This window comes from Cygnus atratus, chromosome 2, assembly GCF_013377495.2.
Source record: "Cygnus atratus isolate AKBS03 ecotype Queensland, Australia chromosome 2, CAtr_DNAZoo_HiC_assembly, whole genome shotgun sequence".
NCBI classification, from domain to species: Eukaryota; Metazoa; Chordata; class Aves; order Anseriformes; family Anatidae; genus Cygnus; species Cygnus atratus.
Genome location: NC_066363.1, coordinates 49696379 through 49718945, shown reverse-complemented (window position 1 = coordinate 49718945; position 22567 = coordinate 49696379). Strand labels below are relative to the sequence as shown.

Sequence of the window (22567 nt, the reverse complement as noted above, 5' to 3'; positions counted from 1 at the left end):
AGCACACAAGTACAGGACTAGGCTTTAAATTAAGAAATCCAGAAAATGAACCCTGATTTTAATTAAAGCACCCAGAACTGCAAACATTGCTTCTGTTGTATGGACAAAATCCAGTGGATTTTGCAAGTATTAATTGGAGGAAAACGGCAGCAAAGAAAAGGCTTTTAGAAAGAACAGAATTACACTTATAAAATCAGCACACCACATCGCCTTGCAAAGATCAGTCTCCCAATACTGTTCTGTCTGCCACCACCACTCAGGGGATGACTTTCACATCCTGACTGCAGTCTCATGTCAGGACATTTGCCAAGTTCTAAGTTGAAAAGAAATAAAAGATGTTCTCTCCCACTTATCGTTGCAGGAAGTGGGAGGTTATTTCATTTCTTATGCAAAACGAGGTGTTACTTTGTGCTGCAAAGCATCATCACACCAGTATCACAAAATCACAGCAAGCACTTCTTAATGAATCTGGTCCCTATATCTCTCTACTGTGCAAAACAAAGGTGAAAAGCATACAGAAGAAAAATGAAGCTCTTTAAGGAGGCAGACATGAGCTCAAAACCAAACAAACATTTAATCATTAAGGTTGGAAAAGACCCAAGATCATCCGGTCCAACTATCACCCTACCACCAATGTCACCCACTAAGCCATGTCCCTAAGCACCAGGTCCAGCCTTTCCTTAAACACCCCCACGGACGGTGACTCTACCACTTCCCTGGGCAACACGTTCCAAGGCCTGACTGCTCTTTCTGAGAAGAAATTTCTCCTGACTTCCAACCTAAACCTCCCCTGGCGCAACTTGAGGCCATTCCCTCTAGTCCTATCACTAGCTACCTGTGAGAAGAAGCCGACCCCCAGCTCCCCACAACTTCCTTTCAGGTAGCTGTAGAGAGCAATAAGGTCTCCCCTGAGCCTCCTCTTCTCCAGACTAAACAACCCCAGTTCCCCCAGCCACTCCTCACAGGACTTCTGTTCCAGACCCTTCACCAGCTTCGTAGCCCTTCTCTGGACATGTTCCAGGGCCTCGATGTCCTTCTTGTACTGAGGGGCCCAAAACTGAACACAGTACTCGAGGTGCGGCCTCACCAGAGCAGAGTACAGGGGAACAATCACCTCCCTGGTCCTGCTGGCTGCACTATTCCTGATACAGGCCAGGATGCCATTGGCCTTCTTGGCCACCTGGGCACACTGCTGGTTCGTGTTCACGCAAGCATCGACTGGCACCCCCAGATCCTTTTCCTCTGCACAACTTTCCAGCCACTCTCTCCCAAGCCTGTAGCGCTGCATGGGGTTGTTGTGACCAAAGTGCAGGACCCGGCACTTAGCCATGTTGAACCTCATCCCGTTGGCCTCTGCCCATTGATCCAACCTGTCCAGGTCCCTCCTCTGCAGGGCCTTCCTATCATCCAGCAGATCGACACTTCTCCCCAAATTGAAGTCATCTGCAAACTTACTGAGGGTACACTCAATTCCCTCATCCAAATCATCAATAAAGACATTAAAGAGGATGGGCCCCAACACCAACCCCTGGGGAACACCACTTGTGACCAGTCGCCAGCTGGATTTCACTCCGTTCACCGCCACTCTCTGGGCCCAGCCGTCCAGCCAGTTTTTAACCCAGCAAAGAGCGTACCTGACCAAGCCATGGACTGTCAACTTCTCTAAGAGAATACTGTGGGAGACTGTGTCAAAGGCCTTGCTGAAGTCTAGGTAGACTATGTCAACAGCCTTTCCCTCATCCACCAGGCAGGTCACCTAGTCATAGAAGGCGATGAGGTTGATCAGGCAGGACTTGCCTTGCATGAACCTATGCTGGCTGGGCCTGATCCCCCAGTGGTCCCACATACATTGTGTGATTGCATTCAAGATGACCTGTTCTGTCACCTTTCCTGGCACCGAGGTCAGGCTGACAAGCCTGTACTTCCCCAGGTCCTCCTTACGACCCTTCTTATAGATGGCCGTCACATTAGCAAGCCTCCAGTCATCCGGGATCTATCTGGATGACCAAGACCACTGATAGATAATGGGAAGCGGCCCAGCAATCACATCTGCCAACTCCCTCAGCATCCTTGGGTGGGTCCCATCTGGCCCCATGGACCTGTGACAGTCCAGGTGGAGTAGCAGGTCTCTAACTGTTTCCACCTGAATCATGGGGGGTTTCTTCAGTTCATCTAGCTGACATCAAAGAAAGACTTATAACCTGAAAAGAAAGTATCCATGCAGGCGTACCTGAAAGTGTAGTTTCCAGGAACAAGCTTAGACAAGTGCAAGACAGGTGTGTTAGCAGATGCCTTCTGCTCTCGCAAAGGGCCTTTAATTTCCTCCCAGTGATAACTCACTATCTTCATATCATCTATACTTTCTACATGCATTAAAGAAAAACGTATCAGTATATTGTAACAATGGCTTGTACGAATACTAAAGTCTCTCACGAACTGATCCCTAACTGATGTTTTATAATCATCTTTACAAGCATATTCAAACAGAGTTCACGTACCACAGCTATTGAACCACATATTATGAGTTACCATAAAAAAAAAAAAAAATATATATATATATATATGTATATATATATATATATATATATATATTCTTCACACATACAGATAAAGTTAATCTCAGTCAGATTCACTGCACACGGAAGTAGAATGCCTACATACTCCCATTTGTTTTTTCTTGGTAAATACAAAAACGTAAACCTTCGCTTAACTTCAAAACAAACTCACACATCTCATTGTACCTTACATGGCAGCTCTCTACAATGAGCCCAGACTGGCACAGAGGCCCATAATGGGGATTCCAGGCAGGACAAGAAAATACTCTAAGATTATATGCTGTTTGGATGTAGCAGCTTCTGACACACTGCCCAAGTTGAAGGCTGGATTTTATAGTCTTGACATGCACTTGATTGTGTTTAAATAAATAAATAAAATCAAGCAATCATGTTTTCTGTAGCTAGGAAGAACAACAGAAAGAAAAAATTTCAAAGTACAGCTCATTCTAGAACCAATATTACTCAGCCTCATATCATACAAATATTTTATCTAATTAACTTTTTCTTTTTGAAAATCATTCATAACTGGACTCATATTCTCAAAATGAATCACGATTCAGGGAACTTCTGTGAGTACAGTGGAAAGGAATTTCATTTGTTACCGATAAACAGTAGTGTTCTAACTGTATATTAAAAATACAAGTTGGTCTAGTACATACGACTGCCATCAATGAAGGTGGAAGTTGTAGGCAAAGAAACTTCTTGTACTTTGGGTGAAGCAACAGCAACAGGTGGTTGATTAACTCTGATTGCTGTAAGAAAGACAGGGAAAGCATTGTGAAGACCCAGGCAAAGATAATCCAGTAACTCTACAGATCAACAGTCCCCAGTGATCCAAGGCTAGGACTGACAGCTGTGTAGCATCTGCAGTCCTTTTTGGACAAGGGACAGGAAAGGTTACTGAAGAGCAGTGCACTTAAGCAACAGTCTTCTGTTGCAGCCACTTCCATCTGGCACGATTTAGGTAGACCTGTGCACTGTAACTTACAGCTACAGCCAGTTCAGTACCTACTTGCTGATCCTAGTTTTAGTGGAGAAGGGGACCACAGAAGGTATCATGATGCCTTCTCAGGTCTTGCCTCAGGAGGGCACAGGCTAGAGAGCACTTAAATGCAGTAAGCAGGATCCTCAGCCACACTTGCTTAAAATGGTTTAAAGACAGCAAGACACGAAATACATCTCTGCATGATTGTACTACTAGATGTCTTTGGAAGACAATAACTGACAGACTACTACAAAGACAGGTAATACTACTACTAGCATTGAAGAAATTAATTATTTTAGCCAACTGATTTACCTGGTTTGACAGTGACATTTACAAAACCTTCTCCAAAGGCATTTTCACCAGAAACCGTCACTTTGAAGGCATAAAGTCCCACCGATAACTGAGACATACACAGAACAAATCCAGTTACATGGTGAAATATACAGATGCAATCTGCATACGATCTCCCAATTGTGTTGTACACATAGAAAGATCTTGATATAAAAGGAACTCTAGGTTTCAAATAAGCACATACATAAAAGGCACTGGCTACTGCCCCAAGGTGAGGAACACTTTGGAATTTTTACTCAATCTCAGAAAATTATGAGAGCACTCAAAGAGGCATTTCTGGAAATCTGAAAAAGTTGACACATGCAAGTGAAGACAACTCAGAGTAATCAGAATTCCTCAAATAAAAGTACTCTTCATTACAGGTTAAATCCCCGTGAAAGGACTGAACACACTGCATGGGCCTGAACTTACAGCTCACTTACATGAGACAGCTTCAGTGTCTGGGTGTACCTGTGCTCCATTTCACCACCATAGTCAGCAGGGTGACTGATTAAGCTCCACTCATAGTTGTAGGCTGTTTCTAAGACCAATAACATAGCATAAGAATAATCATCTCTGCCTTCAAGATAAGCCCAAGAAGCAAAGAAATTAAGTTCACCAGTCAGGTAAAATGCTATAGCAGGAAACCATGACTGCTATTATTTGAGTCAGCAAAATGGAGTGTTATGAATACATGTTAAGCTTCCACAGTGTGTTGTAACTTGGTAAAGTAGCAACGAAGGTAACAGACTTCACAAATAGGTTTAAAAACCAGCTTCACATGTTTTACACAGCTACCTATGAAATACATATTCTTTGCTGCAGCTCAGTAACTCGTAGTTTTAAGGTAAATGTTGTGTTCGGAACCTAGTTCTTCGCATCTCTGCTTAACAACAAGATGCTATAACATTGGCCACATCATCATCTTTTGGTAGAAATCATGGGCTTTCTTTTTGAATCATTTGGCTAATTAGTTCAAGTTCTGAAAATACAAGCCACTCCAAAATCTCTAAAATCCAAAGGAGGAAATGCTCTCTGCAGATGAAGCCACAAAAAAGGTAGAAGGAGGACACTAGATTTTATTCTAAAGTGTGAACATTCACACAACTTGGGACTTATCTACATTTACAGGCTGGTAGTGCGTGAGCATCTCCTGTATGGCGAGGCCATTCAACTCACCTGTAGGCGGTGGCGGGACAACAAAGGCATTCAGTTCAACCTCATTTTTGGGTAGCATCACTTGTATGTTATCTCCAGCAGATACAGTAAGTTCTTTTACCATATCTAAGACAGAAAGAGTACATTACGTTTAGAAAGATGCAATGGATATAAATTTTGTATCTTCAAGTATTATTTGTAATGGATTAAGTAAAATTCGACAAATGCTCTGCAGTGAATAGGCAAAGATAAATAAGAAAAAAATCCTGATACATAATCAATTAATAATCTGTTATAATCATGACTACAGCTCCTTCACCTTTTACTGAACTATTCAAGACAATTGTTCTTCCACAAATATGAAATAGTATTTCACCTACACTCGTCTGCTTTAGACAGATGAGTTCTGATTTTTCTTGTATATCACAGTTAACACTTCTCTGCATAAAGAATTATGTATTTTTTTTTAATAATTGGTTGAAAGTACAGGAGTTCAAACATATGCAACAACAAAAGACAAAAAAGAGCTATCAGCACCAGAATAAACTTCATTAAACTTCATTAAGCTAAGTAACATAGTCCATCCTAAAACCAGCGTTATGCCTTTTCTCCACCAACACGCTTCTATGTTTGTGTGGCACTTGAATAGGCATGTACTAAGTGTCCAGCTCATCGTGTCACTTTTAAAAATTCTGCTAGTGCAGCAGGGTTATTTCCTTGCTAGACTGCACATTCTGTCTACGTGTCATCCAGGAACACCCTGACAGTTCTCATCTGTGCAAATTGTTTTCTCTTCCAAAAACGCTGAAGTCTACAAACCCAAACCAAAACATATCAAAGCATAACTTCAAGCAACATTCTCATAGACCTGTTTTTAAAATGTTTTAAATGTGTTCCTGACTACAGGGAGACCACAGAATAAAGGTTCTCCAAAGGCAACACTCACTAGTATCTAAGTGTCCAACTTTTACTAGATGAGCAAGAGACTACTCAGCTGTGGCAGCTGACAGGTGTAAAAAGGGATGAAGCAAAAAGGTTATGCTGACAGTACACTTTCTGTCCCTGCTACTTAAATGTGAGGCTCCAGAATTGCTTGTGGAAGTTGCCCTTGACTCCAGTGGAGATTTGTGCTTCTAAAAATCTTTTGACCTCCACATGTGATGAGAGCAAAACGGCTAGATGAAGGTGATGACCAAAGGAGGAGGAGGGACTCTCTCCTAGACTGAGACAGTAGGGCTGTGCAAAGCAACTTGAGGAAATCCTTGCACAAAACAGTACTTACAGTGAGATTCATCACAACCTTTCCTTCAGCTGCTTCTTCCAAGCTCTTTTTTGAGTCCTCTTCAGCCTCCTCTTGTGAGGGAGGGGGAGGAGCTGCCTAGTCAGTACTCAACGGTAATGATGATCCATTGTCTTGGAGAGGATCCCTCTTGAAGCTTGTCTCCTCATGTTACCTCCTACTGCTATCCTGGCTGGCATGTTGTAGTTTCGCAGAATGTGCTAGGGATGTCCCAAACAAGACTTGCTCTACCAGGAAGCAAAGGGCTTAGCTCTCCATGTCCCTCAGGAGCACAGAACACACATCTGTGATTCCCTGCTTCTTGTGAACTTTCTAACCCTTTGTCAGGGCACATAGAAAGGCAGGAAACTCAGCACAAGAAAGTAGATAGACTAACATATACACAGAATTTAATGCAACTACAGAGGGCAGAGCAATTAAACACATCTTTTTCAAAATAAGAACTTTTCCTCTGTAGCTGGGAATCTGATAAGCCTTCTTCCATGTTTGAAATTAGAGTAAAATTTTTTTCAGGATGAAGTGGCCAAGTTCTCCTCTATTAAGGGCTGGGCTTCCTCATGTCCCACCTGCTCTGCTTCATGATACCTGACCGCTACACAAGGTGGGAACCCTACTGATGATTTTCTGAGAGCAAGCAATATTCTGCAGTCACGCAAAAACAAAGGAGTGGCTGGAGGAAACTATTGTGTAACTCCAGAAAGTCTTAGGTATTTCTCACCAATAATAAAAAATAATGCGTTAAGAAAATGCTCTTAATTTGCTTTTTACTTTACTGCATTTGACTGAGTTATAATTTCCCACTGATGTTAGGCTTGGTCAGAGTTTTTCCTCAGAAAGAACAAGCTAAAGGTTCTGGAGTTTGCAGTGTAGGACTACATGCTTGAAGTGGGACCATGCTGCATTTGGATAAAGAGCTTATACCAACAGGATACAAGCTTGACAGTAGTAAAGCTATCCCCACCTGCTGTCTAACCTGCAGGTACCCCTCAGATCTCCAGCCATGTTGAAGTATTACCTGCTTTAGGAGCATTAGCAGGAGTTGGGAACTGCTGCATGGGCTCAGATGGCACAACATTAGTGGGAAGCAGCATGACCCCACCTTCAGTGATGTTCTCTGGGGCCACTGTGGGAGTCTGGGTTTTCTCTGACACACCTGGGGAGAATTCCACTTCGTCTGAAAGAAGGGAATGCGTAGGAACCTGCAAAATGAATTATTGAAAGAGTGTCATTTATGACTTGTATTTCACATTTATAGATTTACAGGTATGCTTTTCTTTAAACAGCATGTTGGGTTTGCCTGATTTATGTAGTGTGGTGGTTTCATTCAGCTGGGCAGCTGAGCTCCACCACAACCGCTCTCTCATTCCCCCTTCTCAAATGGAAAGAGGGAGAAAACATGATGGAAAGCGTTCAAGGGTTGAGATAAGGACAGGGAGATCGCTCAACGATTAACACAGGCAAAACAGACTCAGAATAGGGACATTAATAAAATTTATTACCTATTGCTAACAAGATACAGCAGTGAGAAACAAACAAAAAAACCCGCCATCTTCTCTCCCATTCGCCTTCTGCTACCTCCTCCCCCTGAGCAGTGCAGGAAAATGGGGAATGGGGGCTGCGGTCAATCCATGAAGCTTCGTCTCCGCTGCTCCCTCACGGTCACTCTCTGCCCCTGCTCCACGTGGGGTCCCTCCCACAGGATGCCGTACTTCCCGAACTGATTCCGCAGGGGCTGCCCACAGGCAGCAGCTCTTCAAGAACTGCTCCCACATGGCTCTGTACCACGGGGTCCATCCCCCAGGAGCAAACTGCTCCAGCACGGGTCCCCCACGGGCTGCAGCTCCCCCCAGACCCCCTGCTCCTGCGTGGGCTCCTCTCCACGGGCTGCAGCTCCGGCCCGGGGCCTGCTCCTGCAGGGGCTCTCCATGGGCCGCAGCCTCCTCCAGGCCACATCCACCTGCTCCACCGGGGGCTCCTCCGTGCAGATCTGCTCCATGTGGGACCCATGGGCTGCAGGGGGACAGCCTGCTCCACCAGGGGCCTCTCCACAGGCCGCAGGGGAACTGCTGCTGTGTGCCTGGAGCACCTCTTGCCCTCTTTCTGCACTGACCTTGGGGACTGCAGGGCTGCTTCTTACGCCTCACTTTCCCAGCTGTTTGTGCAGCAGTTTTTTTTCCTCTTTCTTAAATCTGCTCTCACAAAGGCCCAATCAGCATCGCTGTGGACAGCAACAGGTCCCTTTTGAAGCCATCTGAAACTGGCCCTTATCTAACATGGGGCAGCTTCTGGATTCTTCTCATAGAAGCCACCCCTGCAGCCCCCGCGCTACCAAAATCTTGCCACATAAACTCAATACTTGCAATCAGGAAGTTTTATTCATATGCAGAGTATCTACCAAATAACTTTTCTTTTTTTTTCCATCAGGCCATGCATGAAACACTATTCTTTTTCCAAGTTTCATATTCAGAACAATTGTCAAAATAACAGTGGTAACAGAATAGTAGGGCAGATCTAGATGTAGTCATAACCCTTTAAAAGCCAATAATCATTGCAGACTCTATCACTGTTCTCTCCATGTGCACACACAACAGGATCCTTGCCTCTCCTACTACATCTGCTCAGTCCAGGATTCACTCATGTTTCTTTCTTTCCTCACTACTAATAAAGTGCCCTGAATCTTTCTGCTTCAAGCAACAAGCAGTAGTGTTCTTCTCACCAGCCACCTTGTAAGTAATTGAGAACCGCAGTAAAGGACAGAGCAAGTTATGCAGGAATAACCCACCATTGTGTTATCCTGGCCCAACACCTCCACCTGTCTCTCAGGCCCTATTACCTTTCAGAACCAGTCTGAACAGGCCAATCATTCTTTCTTTCCTTCTCCTCCCAAGACTCATTTCTGACCAAATATCTGTGCAGCTGGGTCAGTGACAGCTGTGTGAGGTTGGAAGGGACCTCTAATGACAGCTGTGACTGCAGTTTCCCTCAGGCAGTACCTTCAGCATGCTAACCCTGGGCCCTTGGCAGAAGTCTCATCCTGGACATTACCACCCAGAGGGAGAATCCCAAGCCCCTCCTGCCTTACGCCTTGATGAAAAGGCAAGCTGCCTTTATGCATGCACTCCATCCCATGTCTTCAAAGATTTTCTTTACCATGCTTTGACAAAGCAAAGGGTTCCTTTGCCTTCCAAACTCAATAGAAATCTACTGTTCTGAGCATCCTTTGGCTTTCCTCCTCTCCTGACCCTTTGCCAGCCTATCAGCTGAGAAGCAGCCATCCAGGCTTTGCAGGACAGACAGGGCAAAATCACACCTTTCCTGAGACACTCTTCTGCAATGGCACCAACCACCTCTACACTCCTCAAGCCTAGACAAGGCTTTGCAGTCAAAAAGGTGTTCTGTGGCACTGTCGCAGCCAAAAAGCTTAAGACTGAGAACATTAGCAGTCAGCAGATAAGTGGACTGGGGCAATATCAGAAATTGATCTCTCTAATCTCTTGAGCAGAAGGTATTACTGAGAGCAATGCTGGAGCAGACGTGGTTTGAAAAATGAAAGGAAAATGAAAGAAGAGAAGGACTTCTTGGGGGGGAGGGTTGTGCGACATCACTTCAAGGAGTTGCAGCATTGCAGATTTCTGTTTTGGGCAGGCTGACAGTGACTCTGTACAGATTTCTAAATGTATTCATGTTACTGAGCTTTTACAGCCCATGGAAAAGCCCACAGTGGAGCTAAGGAAACATGTTATTAGGAAGAAGCAGTGGCAGAAAAGAGCACAGAAACAATAAGCCACAAAAGGAAAATGCTATGCACTGAGCTCAACCTCCTGTGCTGCTGGTCACCTCACCAAAGGGACTGGACCGTAACATCTAGCAAAAAGAAGGGGACTGGAGACTATGAAGGGGAGAGGTGTCTGGACAGCAGCTGAGCCTAGGAAAGGCCAGGGAACGGTGTTTGCCGTAACTGTTTGCCATCTTAGTTTCTCTACAGATGTCTGAATTCAAAGGGCTCCCACTTGGGAAACAAGGGCTTCTTGGGCTTTGGCAGTTTCTCAAAACCTTCTACTTCTCCAGCTCCTTAACATTTTTAACATTGCTCTATGTTAACTGAAAACCCTTAAGAGTCATTTCACAAACAGCTTCCCAGTGATATCCTATCAAGCCTCTACAAATTTCATAACAGAGCACTGCCAGACCACCTTCCAACTACAGATCTTATCACAGAATGGCCGAGGTTGGAAGGGACCTCTAATGACCATCTAGTCCAACCCCCCTGACGAGCAGGATCACCTAGAGCACATTGCGGAGGATGGCATCCAGGTGGGTTCTGAATATCTCCAGAGAAGGAGACTCCACAACCTCTCTGGGCAATCTGTTCCTGTGCTCTGTCACCCTCACACTAAAGAAGTGCCTCCTCATATTCAGCCAGAGCCTCCTGTGCTTCAGTTTGTGCCCTTTGGCTTTTATCCTGTTGCTGGGCACAACTGAAAAGAGACTGGCTCCACCCTCTCAATACGCTCCCCTCAGGTATTTATACACATTGATGAGGTCTCCCCTCAGTCTTCTCTTTTCCAGGCTAAACAGGCCCAGTTCTCTCAGCCTGTCCTCATATGACAGGTGCTTCAGTCCTCTCATCAACTTCGTAGCTCTCCTCTGGACTCGCTCCAGTAGCTCCATGTCCCTCTTGTACAGGGGAGCCCAGACCTGGACACAGTACTCCAGGTGTGGCCTCACCAGGGCTGTGTAGAGGGGGAGGATCACCTCCCTTGACCTGCTGGCAACACTTCTGAATGCAGCCCAGGATACCGTTGGCCTTCTTGGCCACAAGGCCCATTGCTGACTCGTGGCCAGCTTGCTGTCCACCAGGACTCCCAGGTCTCTCTCTGCAGAACTGCACTCCAGCAGGACAGCCCCCAGCCTGTACAGGTGTTTGGGGTTATTCCTCCCTAGGTGCAGGACCCTGCACTTGCCCTTGTTGAACTTCCTGTTGAACTTCTCATTTTAAGCTCCTGTTCACATAGGCAGTACTTGAAGAAAAAACAAAACCTTTCTATCCTAGCTGGGATGGCAAAAATCAGAAAAGAAATTTACCAAGAAGGCTGGGCCATGTTATCTTCTGCAGCACAGGCTATCTTCAGTTTAGAGGAGGTGATCCTTGAAAAGCAATCAGCTTTAATGAACCCCTTTTATCTCCAGGACAGTCTCCCTTGGAATTCTTCCAAGGGGATCACAAAACAGGCTCTTCTGAAGCCTACTGGGCTGTGACCTTGCTTTTTGACTTACTCCCTCACCTCTCAAGAGCCCAAACTCCACCACCACACGGCCATGCCCCTGACCAATCCCTCTGCCTGCAAGGCTGAGGTAAGAGGCCCTCTCCCTGTTGGCTCCTCCATCACCTCTGTACAGAAGTTATCATCAGTGTATTCCAGAAGCTTCCTACGTTGTGTCCTGCTCCCTTGCTCTCCCAGCTACCCAGATAAGCTCAAGTCCCCCATTAGGGTCAGGGGCTGTGATTATGAGGGTCCTTCCAACTGTCTGAAGGAAGTCTCATCTGCTTCTTCCTGACCAGGCAGTCTGGAAGAGACATAATAATCCTGACCCACAGACTCCTGACTAGCTCATTGCCATCCCTAGGCAGAGCTCCTGATGCCTCTCTCTAGCACCTGCTGATAGGGTGCATTGCCTTCCCTGATCATGAGCCAGCTGCAGCAAAACCACAAATCATCATTTGATCAAGAACAGCTGACAAGAACTCTTGAGAAGCTCTTAGAGGTTCCAGTCTCAGCTAGATGTCCTCTACCAGCTGCAGCAGCCCCTCTCATGTTCCTCACAGCACTCCCAGAGCCCTCCCAAGAATTACAGGATATCTAGATCTCAAAGCAGAGTCCAGAAACTGCTGCACCTCTAGGCTGTGATGGCATCCAGCTGTTCACCATGCATACGCTTCTGCTATTTCGGTCATACCCTCCAAGAACCTCAGATATCATGGATTTCAAGCAACTTTCGTGTTTTCATGTCTTTTTCTTCCCTACAACAATGGCAATAAATTGTCATTTTTACAGCAAGAGAGAGGCAGCTGTTGGTTACAAAGCCTGATGTAATTTAAGGCAATCAAGACAACACCACTTAATTTGTACTTTCTCCCCTCAGTTTTGGGGGTGAGTCAAACCCAGAAGATGATGGCTTTACAGCCCGTTTCAACTTTCCCACTGATCCCACCCTGTTCTGAAGGAGACAAAGACCCTTTAGAACTGATCTAACCCATTGGCATAAATAGAGAACAAGTGCATGTCTTAGGTATCTAAATTAGGTTTTAAGTACTTAACAGATATTTAACTTGGATTCTTTTGTTGTTGTTGTTTTGTTTCTTATTGCCAGACTCAAGGAAAGGATTCTGAGAACAAAAACTTACCCAATTTATCCCACTGTACGTTGTGGTCCAAAAAAAAACAGTGTTCCTTCCCTTAAGTACCTTTCCTCTCACATTTTAAAAGCATTATCAAAGTTATTTATTCAGCACTATTACATCTATAACACCACTAGGCATTTAGTAACATGAAACCTATAGAACATGCTTAATTTTATTGATAGAGGAACTTATGCTTACCGGTCTTGCTCTTTGGATGCTGGTGGGCACTACTATTGCTGAACTTACTACTTGGATTTGGATCAGCAAGTGTCAGAAAGGCAGAATACCAAAACATTTCTATTAAGACAGGTCCAAGCCTACTGTTCTGAGTAATTCCAAGGAAACCCCACAGTATCCTAGAAGCAGCTCTGCTCCTTATCATGACAGAGAAGCGTCCTTCAGCGATTCATGTGCCTATTAAGGCAATCCCTTCCCCTTCAGTCTTTTCTACACTATAACAGGACTGTAAGTCATTTGAATTTTATGGTTACATTATAAAACAATAATCTAACTTGTTTCATCAAAACAATAGCAAAGTGGCCTCACCATACTCTGCCTGCTTCTTGAGGAGCACACATACCTCTTCTTGCAAAGCATCATCAGGTTGTGCAAGCAGCTGAACAGCTGCTCTGCTTCCAGATGTCTTCCCAGGTAATGGTGTAATCTCTGTGAGAGAAGACAACCTCTCTATGTAGCGCTGTTCACTAACAGAGCTCACTTCAGAGCTGTTTTTATTCAGAAGGCCTTCCACTTTTACAGCTTCCTCTTCCTTTTCAGCAAAGTCTTCCTGGTTATCTCCATCATCAACCACTGAAGAGTTGAAGCCATTTTCACCTGCCACCATCAGGCCCCAGTCAGCATAATCTGTGCTCTCCTTCTGTTTATGTTTGATGCTCACCTGGAAGGGGTCCTGCTCCAAGTCCTTATAGTCATCTATGTATTCAGGTATCTCCTCAAGGCTGAGATCTTTGCCAAGCAAAGACAGCTCCTTCAGGCTACTCACCTCCTCAGATGGCTCATTCTGGCGTCCCACAGAGTGGACCATGCTTGGGATCACCTGTCCAAATCCCAGTAGCGAGGCTGGCCTCTGAGAAGGCCTCAGCACAAAGATTAGATAGGACTTTACCGTTTCAATTTTTTTAGGTTCACAGTTCTCTTTGTGTTGGCAGTTCACAATGTAACAGCGCCGTTCAAACATCCAGGACAAGTCACAACCTGAGAGGTCACAGCACGCTGTGATGCAGTCAGACACCGACGTAGCATGAGGAACTCGCATAATTTTAGCAGTCTCTAAGTTGGGAGATATTACTGCACCTGCGTACGTGGCTCCTTCTCTGCACTGCTCACAATAGGAACCTGAAACAATAAAACCAGCATGAGGTACAATACTACAACCAAACCATAATATTGCTTTTTATGTCCAAAAAGGGCTTATGACAGGAGACAAGACAGGTAGTACCCAGCTTAAACAAACTCATTTAACTAATGTCACCACTACTTTTCTTTCAGTATGTCCATTTGCAGTAGTATTTGTACTTAGGATTTTTCAGTGTAGGATCTCTATTTTATCAAGTATTTTGTATTTGGAGCAAGCCAATAAAAATGCCAGCATGAAGAGACCAAAGTCATCTGTGGATACTTAAAAACAAAACAGAGCAGGGAACGGAAAAAAGAAATGAGGTACTACGATACTCCCCATAACATAGGGAGAAAAATAAAATCTTAAAACAAAAACAAGAAGCAGTAACATCTCATTGTTCTTCCATCTGAGTGAGAAGGCAGCTAAGATCTACACTTGAGAAACATCTATCATCTCACTCAAACTTTGCAAAAGGTCTCTCTCACCAACGTAAATGCTGGACTTGATAATAAAACCTCCAGGGGCAGGGAGGGGAATCGAATTCTCAAAATTTTGCTGCTTTAACCATTCACGTGAAATCCCAAGAGCTTGTTCCAGTGCTGAGAATCTTTATACCTTCACTGCAAAGGAAGGAATCTTTCAGTATGACATCCAAATTATTTTCATAGCACAGAGATTACAAGTGCAAAATACTTCAATATGAATTGACATAACGTACATCTCAATCAATATTTGACATTTTTTTCCATGTGTTATGACTGCTGTTCAAAATTCCTCTCCAAAATGCAACTTTAATCTGGTCATGCTTCAAAAAAATGTTTAATAAAACCAACACATTCTTCTCAACATGGTTTTCAACCAGGCTTGCTATCTCAGCCAGTGAAAACATGATGCCACCGCTGTGGAGCTAACACAGCAATGGAAAACAGAGTTTGATTTGCCTGCCTTGTATGTCATTAACAAAGCTGTCAGCTGACTACTGGTGGCAGAAAACTTTTTTAATGATAGTATAGGGCACATAAAAAGAAGACAGTTTAATGGATTACAGCTCCTAGGAGATTCAGCAACTCTCCTTCACATGCAAGCGTACCCAACAACCACACCACAGCTAACCCACTCCTGGGCTGAACTGCAGTACACTCCTCACAACACACTGACTGTGTCCAGCTACTGGACTACCTGGGGAGCATCATACTGCCTGGGATGAATGCACAGCTTGCAAGACAGATTAATTGCAATGCAAGACACTCACAGGACCACAGACTATTCCAACTGACCTATCACCCTGAAGGACAAGCTGACAGGACAGCCTGCCATTCAACCACTTACTTCTCTCCACTCCACTCAAACAACATAGCAGAAAATATAGAGAGGGCAAGATTTTATGACGGTTTTGCAGAGCTAGCTATTTGGGATGAGGGAGCTGGTTATTTGGGACTTTTTTTTTTTTTTTTTTTTTTTTTTTATAAATTCACTTGCTTGCAATTAGGTATAGCTGAATAGGAAGCTGACAAAAAGGATGAACAGCTTCAAGTACTGTTTTTCCTGACTCTAGCTACTCCTTCACACAGCTGGGAGGCTGATTAGTCTTCTACTTTTCAGATTCAGTGAGAAATCTACTCAAGCAAACAGGAACTTTTAACAACCTAGCCTAACAGACAGACATGAAGCATCTTTACCTGCACCCTGAAGATGCATGATTTGTGCACTTTTTCTTACACGTGCCATAAAGTTATTTCTTCCACATTTCCCTTCACCTCCAAGAACACAAAACCCTGGCAAAGACTGTGAGCTGCCATCACAAATTATTCCTTTAAGTTGACGGGGCACCCAGAAGAGCTCTGGGTTAAAATGCTGGAGCGCCTCCCAGCATGCTGAGGTGCCTCTGTAGTGCCTGTACGCTAATGCATACCGTATGGGGAATAAACAAGAGGAATAAAGAGATCTGCACACAGCTGCAGGGCTATGACCTTACTGGGATCACAGAGATGTGGGGGGACAGCTGCTACAGCTAGAATATTGCAATAGAGGCTCTTTAGGAAGGACAGTCTAGGAAAACAAGGAGGGGGTGTTGCCCTTAATGTAAGTGAGCAGCTGCAGTGTGCGGAGCTCTGCCTGGGGATGGATGAAGAGCTGACTGAGAGCTTGTGGGTTAGCATTAAATAGAGGACTGGGAAAAGTGACCTCACAGCAGTATGGCTGCTACACACCACCTGACCAGGAAGAAATCCTCTGGGTAATGTTTTAATCCCTTCCCTTCTTTACCTCATCATTGAAGGAGAAAGTGACTAACCAATTAAAAGAAATTTGAAAGTTTAATTATTTTTTTGTTCAGAAAAGACTGACCAGAAATTCTTAGAGACAAGACTCACCAACTGGAATAATCCAAACTCTAGCCTTGGGCCAGACTTACGTCCTCACTCAGCCTGATGTCAAGCAAAGCTTCAAATCTCATTCTGCCACTTTCAGATTGATATACCAGCTATGATATTGCAGCCAGCCTCCCACAAAATTTATGGTGTTTCATTATCTGTAGAGAGAAACATGTCCACAACACTCCTAAGATAATGCATGACTTTGAACCTCAATCTCCCAGTCAAGCGTCCTAGACAGACCTTAGCCATCCCCTTCTTCTCATAAAGAAAATGTCAGATCGCCTCTGTTTCATCCTGATGAGAAATGGAAAAAACATTATGATACGTGATTTCTATACAGTGGGAAAATTATTTCCCAGCCAGCTCTAAATTAACTGTAATCCAAATATGAAAGTAATCGGTTTCACCTCTTGCTTCAGCTAGAGCTATACCTAACTGACATAAATTCTAGCAGTAACTGGGCAAAAGTGGATGAATAAAGGGAGGTTAGATCAGCCTGACACTAGGTGTGTCTATTAATCGTTTTCAGATGGGAAATACAAGATCTACTTCTACCGAACTTCATCTTAACTCTAATATCACATTTCCCTTCCTCTCACTCACAATATCCAGTCTGCAAAGGGCTCAAGTAAAATGTAGCTTGCCATTTCTTATTTAGAGTATTTTCTGAAAGTGACACATGAAATGTCACATAGTGACATTTGTGTCTGCTAAAACACTCCCGTAACAGATAGCAAGGCAATACTGTCCTTTTTTTCCTTCAGTCAGCTGGACTCAGAAATTAAAGCACTCTTCTACTCTGAACAGTACTTGCCAAAAAAGCATCATGCAATTTGGTTGATTATTTCTGAAGTATGCATTCAGGTTACCACCAAAAAGAATGCTTCCCTTCTTTATGAGCCCTGAAAGCCTTCTGGTGCCCAGACCGTCAGTAGCCTACAAGTTCTGCAAGCGTCACATGCCTGCAGTAGGACAGTACTGACATGTCCACAGACCTAGTTAGGCCAGTTGGTTACCTTGCCCACCCCTCAAAAAACAAACAAATAAAACAGCAAACCAAACTAAAAACTAGTCACACTATGGAATATAGCTTCATTTTAAAGGGATTCCTTCCTTTAGTGAAGAAACACTAACATCCTCCTTCAAGCTGCACGCCACCACTCTCATCTGCTTACATGAGCCCTCTGATGTCAAGAGCCCTGAAGGAGCCCAGCTGGTCCTCCATCGCAGCACGCAGGGGACCATCCCTTGACTGGGCAAGGGGACGAACTGCAAAATCTAATGGAGGCTCTCTGCTCTCTTCGGCAGGTTCACAGAAAAACCTAACACTTTGTCCTGGTTTCAGCTGACTTCATTTTCTCCACAGTGGCTGGTGCATGCCATGTTTTGGATTTAAGAGAAGAATAACACTGATAACACGCTGGTGGTTCAGTTGTTGCAGAGCAGTGCTTACACTAAGCCAAAGACTTCCCAGTTTCTCATACTGCCCTGCCAGTGAGAAGGCTGGGGGTACACAAGTAGCTGGGAGGGGACACAGACTGTCTTGGCCTCAACCCACGAGTTCTCACACTTTCACCTTTCTGACTCTCTTCTCCACCCACCTACGGAGAATGAGCAAGCAGCTCTGTGGTACTTAGCTGCCTGCTGGGGTTAAACCACAACCAAGAGGCATGGTGCACTAAAATCTGTATGACACTAACACCTATTGCCACACGCAGCTTAAGCCTCCCAAGAAGCATTAGTCAAGGTCACTGGTACATATCAGGATTCATTAGGTGATCTGCCTACTGTTCTAGTTTTGCTTTTCATCAAAACCAAATCGAACATTAGCCAAAAACCATCACACACAAAATAAACAAATAAATGCCATCTAAATAAGAGAGCCCCCTGCTCGTGCAGGGACACCTAGCACAGGTTGCCCGGGACAGTGTTCAGACGGCTTTTGAAGACCTCCAAGGAGGGAGACTCCACTATCTCTCTGGGCAACCTGAGCCATCGTCCATACAATGTTTCCTGATATTCAGACAGAGCCTCCCATGTTCCAGGTTGTACCAATTGCCTCGTCCTGGCACTGGGCACCACTAAGAAGTACTGGTTCTGTCCTTTTTGCACCCTCCTTTCAGGTATTCACATTGATAAGATAGCCCTGAGCCTTCTCTTTTCTAGGCTGAACAGTCCCAGCTCTTTCAGCCTTTCCTTGTAGGAGAGATGCTCCACCTTCACCATCTTTGTGGCCCTTCATTGGGCTTTCTCCAGTATTTCCACATTTCTTGTACTGAGTAGACCACATTAATTCCTTTTGACAAACTGAAGTGTATTATTCAATATAATGATCCTTATGGGTCCCTTCCAACTCGGGATATTCTATGATATCTCTCTGAAGATATTCACTAATAAGCCTGTTTCTCTGTTCTTTCTCAACGATGCAATGTTAAACCTTTCTTCTATTAAATCTGCCTTCTTGTTATCTGGGTTAAAACAAGTGGTAAAAAAAATACTTGGTATAAAAAAATGGAACAGATGGATGTCTTAAAAGATTCCTCTTTTCTTCCTGCATTTCTCCTTCCACCTGCTCCTCTTATTTATTTTAGGGGAAAGAAAAAGTCTTCAGAGGCACAAGCTCATGTGCAGAAAAATCTGCAGAACAAACATCTAGCAGCTTCTTAAGCCTGAAACAACTCACATTTTAGATTGCACACAAAAAGAAGTCCCTTAGATGTACCAAAGGTGAGCATCTACTGACAAATTTCAGCAAACATATCCTGGAAATCAGTGAGTACGTTCCAATTCAGAGTTGATCTTAATTGGAGGGAAAATGCCAGCAAATTATTGAGATGTAAATAAATGGAGGGATGATACTACAATATTAGCCTTTAAACACTGTGTGCTTGTACCCGATACAGCGAGAAGCTTAGAATACAGCCAGCAGTCTGAGTGTAATGGTCTTGGTCTCAGATAAATCAAGAGAAGGCAGCAAAATTGCAACTAAAGAATGAGAACAATACTTTCCATGTGCACAAGGAGGATACGCTAACAATTAACATTTTTGAAAGCCTAAAACTGTGACATTCTTAACAGCCAGAATTCAGCATTTACTGCACATTACCACCTTCTACTGAAGGTTGTGTGTGGGGTGGGATTTTTGTTGTTGGGTTAGTGTTTTTTTTTTTTTTTCCCCCCTCCTCCTCAAGATACTGGCATGGACACTACAGCAGATACTCAGTATCTCACAGTAGATTTATTTATTTTTTTATTTACAAAGGATATACTTATTGTTTAGTACAAACGAACAAAAAAACCCACTCAGTTCCATGTTCCGCTAAAAAACTTGGCAGGGTAAGATCCTCAGGGCAATCCTAATGACTACTCCAAAACAGCTACCAGCATACCTGTAGTTAATGCCTATCCCCCAACCCACCATTTCCAAATTCAACAATCAATTTAAGCCTAAGCACATATGCAAGGCTCAGCCTCGTTAAAGAGCCAATTCTTTTTATATTACAGGATAGGTAAGCCAGATACCTGAATAACATTTTCTTAATTCCTGCTAATATAGATACTGCTTTGTGGCCCTCCTTTGGACTTGTTTTAAGAGGTCCATGCCCTTCTTGTGCTGGGGGCCCCAGAGCTGAACACAGTACATGGGGTCTCAGGAGAGCAGAGCAGAGGGGAAGAATCACCTCCCTTTACATGCTAGATACACTTCTTTTGATGCAGCCCAGGATATGGTTGGTTTCCCAGGCTGCAAATGCACGTTACCAGCTCGTGTTGAGCTTCTCATCAGCCAGCACCCCAGGTCCTTCTCCTCAGGGCTGCTCTCAAACCACTCATCATTCAGCCTCTATTCACATTTGGGATTGCACCAACCCAGGTGCAGGACACTTGGCCCTGTTGAACTTTGTGAGATTCACTTGGGTCCACCTCTCAAGCCTGTCAGTGTCCCTCTTTATCGTCTCCCTTCCCTCCAGTGTGTCAACTGCACAACTCAGCCTGGTGTTGTCCATGAACCTGCTGAGGGTGCACTGTCCACGTCACCAACAAAGATGTTAAGCAATACTGGTCCCAATACAAACCCCTGTGGGACACCACTCATCACTGGTCTTCACCGGGACATCATGTCAATCATTCTTCATCCGATTATGGAAATAATTTCTGTATTTCTGTGTCTGAAGCAGAAACCTACGTGACTTTCTTGGGGTCTTTAAAAGGAAATACATGTCTGAAGAGGGAATGAAGAGGTAGAAAATGTGAGCAAATGCATCTCTGCTTCTCACATGTCAACCATCCTATGATACTTCAGAGCAAAAAAGGCAGCTTAGTACACAAACAATTCATTGATGCTAAACTGCTGTCCTGCAAGAGAAAGAGAAGGAAAACTCCTCTTCCTCTATTCCCTCTTGCCCCATACATCTCCTCTGAAACAGCCACATTGAAATTATCTCCAAACAGCCACTCAAAAAAAATGCATTGCTCCTTTGCAACTAACTGCCAGTTATGAAGCTGTACCTTATGAGAACTCACAGAGGAGCCACAAGATTTCCCAGCTCTTGTCTTATTCATATTTCATTCACTCCAGCATTCACACTCCAGGAGCATTTGCTTCACTCATTCTGCATGACTCAGATACACAAGAAGTAAACTCCTACCTGTTATTGCCCATAGTAACAGGCAGAGAACACCAAGTCCAAATGCCATGCTGCACCCAGAGGGCAGTGACAACTGCTTTTCCAACCAGCTGCGTGGAAATTATAGGACTTGATGTCGGTTTCCTCTAATATTGTTTAATACCCTGCTGTGGCCATGAAGCACTGCAACAGACAGCACAGGAAGAAACAGGTCAGATGTGAGCATCAATTAGAATGTCACAGTAAAAGCAAACAGGTTAAACACAGGCTTCATTATTACTTCCTGACTTGACCGACGACATAGTAGATTAGGCAAGGTGAAGATGCAGAACAAATTACCTACCTGGAAGTCTCATTCTCTGGAGATACAGAAATGTTTGAGACAGATTAGTACTTGGTCTCCTGTACTTCCAAACCCACAAATGCTACGGGTGAACTTATCCAGACCCTGGTTTTGGCGAGGCTTTAAATGGAAACTGACAGGGATTCCTAACTAAGCCATCATGGACAGTATCAACCACACTAAAAATCCATCAAGTGTTAAATCAGTTCTCAAGGCAGCATTCAAGCTATTCCCTCTCAGCTACCAAGGTAATACAAGCAGACACCTCTCCAGAGTTTCTAAGCTGACATTCCCTGCCAGGATACTAAGTTCTCCATATAAGACAGCCAAAGCAACAAATAGGTCTACGAAGGAATGAGCAATTCAAATCCACATTATTCATCCAAGGGAAAAAAAAAAAAAAAGTTACTTTAGCCAAACTTACAACTCCTTCCATACAAACAATCCTAAACAGATCCAAAAAAACATCTTTGTAAAGGAAAACATGAGCGGTGTTTTAATTAGAGAATAGTTCTTCTCAAAGCAGAGCATTCCAGTCAATTCCCTTTGATGTTCGTTAAGTGACTTGGTAAAGACAGTGACATTTAAATCTCAGCTACCTGTATGACAGAAATGCTGCTAACTGGCTGCTTTTGGCAAGTTCCTTAAAACATGTACTTTTATATTTTTAGTTTAAAACCATTCCTGCCTTGTCCTGTCATTATCTGTCCAAGTAAAAAGTTGAAAAGTTGTTCTCTACATTTTTTATAAGCCCCATTTAAGTACTGAAAAGCTGCAATAAGGTGACCCCAGAGCTTTCTCTTCTCCGAGCTGAACAGCCCCAGCTCTCTCAGCCTTTCTTCACAGGAGAGGTGCTCCAGCCCTCTGAGCATCTTTGTGGCCCTCTGGACCCGCTCTAACAGCCCCACAACCTTCTTGGGCTGGGGGCCCCAGACCTGGATGCAGCACTCCAAGTGGGGCCCCACAAGGGCAGAGCAGAGGGGGACGATCATCTCCCTCCCCTGCTGGCCACTCCTCTGTTGATGCAGCCCAGGATGCAGTTGGCCTTCTGGGCTGCAAGTGTGCACTGCTGGCTCATATCGAGCTTTTTGTCTACCAGCCCTCCTCCCCCACCCCCCCCAAGTCCTTATCTT

The 22567-nt window shown here is 44.2% G+C and overlaps 1 protein-coding gene across 1 annotated transcript in view; it reads right to left on the bottom strand.

Annotated features, from left to right (window-relative positions):
- The window catches only part of KIAA0319 (KIAA0319 ortholog), a 41872-nt gene extending 20613 nt beyond the window's left edge, over positions 1-21259 (bottom strand). The window contains exons 1-8 of the mRNA XM_035549613.2: positions 21113-21259; positions 13312-14087; positions 7344-7527; positions 5050-5154; positions 4314-4411; positions 3853-3940; positions 3215-3307; positions 2231-2363 (exon numbers count right to left, since the gene is read on the bottom strand). Of these exons, the coding sequence (XP_035405506.1) occupies positions 2231-2363; positions 3215-3307; positions 3853-3940; positions 4314-4411; positions 5050-5154; positions 7344-7527; positions 13312-14087; positions 21113-21161 (1526 nt within the window). The 5' untranslated portion in view covers positions 21162-21259. The remainder of the gene's footprint in view (positions 1-2230; positions 2364-3214; positions 3308-3852; positions 3941-4313; positions 4412-5049; positions 5155-7343; positions 7528-13311; positions 14088-21112) is intronic.
- Positions 21260-22567: the final 1308 nt, after the last annotated feature.